Source organism: Cyprinodon variegatus, unplaced genomic scaffold (assembly GCF_000732505.1).
Source record: "Cyprinodon variegatus isolate N-32 unplaced genomic scaffold, C_variegatus-1.0 Scaffold255, whole genome shotgun sequence".
NCBI classification, from domain to species: Eukaryota; Metazoa; Chordata; class Actinopteri; order Cyprinodontiformes; family Cyprinodontidae; genus Cyprinodon; species Cyprinodon variegatus.
The window spans coordinates 821,452-824,545 of record NW_015150708.1 but is presented as its reverse complement, the minus strand read 5'-3'; the positions used below and the strand labels follow the sequence as shown (position 1 = coordinate 824,545).

Below are 3,094 nucleotides of genomic sequence, written 5' to 3'. Positions count from 1 at the left end.
AATGGCGTCTTAGCAACAAATGTCACGTGACTGGCGGTGACCGATAGCTTACATTGTGTAAGTTATTTTAAGTCACCAAAGTAAATTCCTGAGCAAAACGGTAGCAGAGAAGTTGGAAGTGGTAAGATTCCTAACGTAAAAAGAAAAAAATGAAATTTCAAAATGCACATGGCAACTTTCCCCATTTGGAAAAAAAATGGGGGAAATTCAGAAATGTTTGTTAACCTTACTTCAAAAAAGAAAACAAAAACAACACAGCTAAAGCTCTCCCATGTTGGCTAGAGAGTACTCGTGAACATCAGTTTTCAAGTTTTCTCATAGATTTGATCTTTTTGGTAACTTGGATGGAGTCACATTAAGCCATGTTTTGATGGAGGTTTCTTGTTCAAAAGGAGTTCTTCTTTTCCACTTAAACACAGAAACCAGGCAAGTATCAAAATATAAAAACCTTGCTGCAAACTCAACAGCTGCACATCAACCATCTATATTTAAGATCAGGTATTATTGATTTTTTTATTTTTTTTTATGTATGAATTTGATTGGATTGTGTTCTATGCATTGTATGCTTGAATAGCATAAGGATGAATTTAAATAAATTTTAACCTGTCCATATTCAGTGATTGGATTATTTGATGCATATTTTGGTCCGTCAAACATAATCCAAATTAAATCTTTTATGGTCTTAGTTCAGACATGAGGTAGTACTTAGAATTTCAGTTCAAGTCTGTCCCTAAGTGGCGATAAAGTCCTAGACAACATTTATGTTCTTCTCAGAGACCTTTACACAAGAGATTTTGTCATCAAGCTTAAACTTGATTGACATTCCCATACCTGGTAAAAGCATGTTAAATTTTTTTGTTTTGTTTTTATATACAGGGTTTTGCCTTTTGCGTTTCTTTTTTGTCTTGCAGGTTATCAGCCAATGAAAGGAGACTGGGTCCAAGCAAAGTTTTATATCAACCCCACGCAGTCGACAACCCAAGCTCAGTCTGTGGCTCCGTTACGCTATAGCCGCCTGGACCAGGTGATATTCATTCTTTATAGTAAAGGTTTTGATGATACCTAGGTTGCTGTGGTGTGAAACCTTGATTAATTACAGATCAGCTCCTTTGGTTCAGTTTTGAGGCTTCCTTCCTTTCGTTTTTAGGTGCGTGTCACCAGTGTTTATAAAAACAACGGAGTGGTGGAGGACATGGTTTACTTCAGCTTGGACTCATTGCTGCTGCCAACCAGCTACAAGCCGACAGCAGGGGACCTGGTCAACTTGGTGATGGTGGAAAGCTCTCAGTCCTTCTACAGCTGGAGGGCCCTTTGCATGGCACCCTGCACTCAGAGGTACTACTGAAAGTCTAATCAGGCTGTGTATGTTTGTGCCAAACTAATGATAAAGGTTTGATGTATAACTAAGTTCACTTTTTAAAAGTTTTCTTTTTCTTTGCTGATCTATAATAATAATAATAATTTTATTTATTGATCTCACATTGGCACTGATCTCTATTTATTCACTGGATTGCTGATTGCGCATGGTTAGGACTGGGTTGAAATGAAGCCATTGGCCGCCATATTGGTACTCTGTAATTAGATCAGTCGCAATTTGAACAATATGTGTCCTACAGCATCGAACAACGATGTTTTCATTTTCAGGGCGGCTTAAGACTTTTAAAATAAAGATAAATTCATCACTTTGACTCACACTTGCTATATAACTTTAAGTTATATAAAAAAAAATAGGCACATCGCTTTGCATAGTCTTATGAAGTAAATTAAGTCTCTTAATCATGTAATACAACATATTATACAAATCCATCACTAAAAAATGTGTTAATGGAGCATAATAATATAGATGTACAAAAGGATGCTACATTGATGATGTGCATTTAATATACATGTATTAATTTCATTTTTATGGTAATTACATCTTGCATATAATTTCAAGATTTTACATGACTGATTTCCAAGTACTTTTCCGTTAAAGCTATAGTATTTTTCTATTTGCAAATTGGGCATGCATGTTGCCGTATACTTTTATACTGTCCATCAGCCTTCAAATCTGACAGATTACAATAGAGCTAAATGAATTAACCAATTTAATAACTCCACAGAGCTTCAGTTTCTACACAAGCAAAATCACATGAATTGGTAAAATAACATCAACTTCATATTTTCATTTTGGTCTTAGTCACAACAAGAATCTGATTATTGAAAACAAAACTGTGTATGTATGCACACATGGACACAAACTCACACATACACTATCCAGTGATTGAATAACTTTATTAAATTAACTTACACATGTAGTGTAAATTCACATTCAAATTAACAAAACAAAAAAAAGAAACAAAAATATAGCCACATGGTGTTTGCTCACTGCTGTTTGAAGGATAATTTTAGAAAACTGTTATAAAAACTGTATATACACATATGCACATATCTTGCAACCTGTAATTAGGGGTGGATGTTGCTGTCCGATCCTGATCTTGATGTAACTAGAATATATACACATATGCACAACAAACACCACAGGAAGTACGGCATCCTCCCCTTAATAAAGAATTACTAAATTTAAATTTCATAGTGAATTACTTTCTATTCCATTTACTATTTTCTCTTTCTATTTTGTAACGAACACAATGTCAATCGCTAACTCGGTCAATATCTTCAAGCTGGCCCAAAGGGAAATTGCCTGTGGAACAAGTTCCCACAGCCAGAAAACTGCTTTTTTTGCAGCGAAATGCTACACATGTAGGCATTTTTACTGCGTGTCTCCATGGGAGTGGGGCGTACCAGCATGGCAGATGGTGGCTTCACTTCTTTTGGGCAATCAGCAATCCAGTGATTAGAGATCAGTGGGTTAAGGGTCTCGCTCAGAGACCCAGACTGCAGGCTATGGGGATCGAACCAGGTTTTTGCAACCTTCTCAGAGCACATGCACACTGCTCTAACCACTAGGTCAGGGGTCTTCAAAGTTTTCCAGGTCAAGGTCCTCCAAACTGATGGTTAGATGGAGGGGGGACCCCCTAATTATATATATTGTATGAAATTGTGTTATCAAACTGGTCCTATAGTCAGACTATTACAGATGGAGAAATGTAAC

At 36.4% G+C, this 3,094-nt stretch overlaps 1 protein-coding gene across 1 annotated transcript; it reads left to right on the top strand.

The window, feature by feature from the left end:
- The first annotated feature begins 646 nt into the window (after positions 1 to 646).
- Positions 647 to 1,345, top strand: ct55 (cancer/testis antigen 55). Its single transcript, XM_015382326.1, has 2 exons — positions 647 to 1,024; positions 1,148 to 1,345. The coding sequence occupies exons 1-2, from the start codon at positions 923 to 925 to the stop codon at positions 1,343 to 1,345; spliced, it is 300 nt and encodes a 99-aa protein (XP_015237812.1). The 5' UTR covers positions 647 to 922.
- Positions 1,346 to 3,094: the final 1,749 nt, after the last annotated feature.

Excerpts from the sequence above, each read along its gene's own strand:
- ct55 (XM_015382326.1), top strand. The coding sequence starts at position 923 with ATGAAAGGAGACTGGGTCCAAGCAAAGTTTTATATCAACCCCACGCAG. Across the intron at positions 1,025-1,147 it reads GCTATAGCCGCCTGGACCAG|GTGCGTGTCACCAGTGTTTA; the intron begins GTGATATTCATT and ends TTTCGTTTTTAG.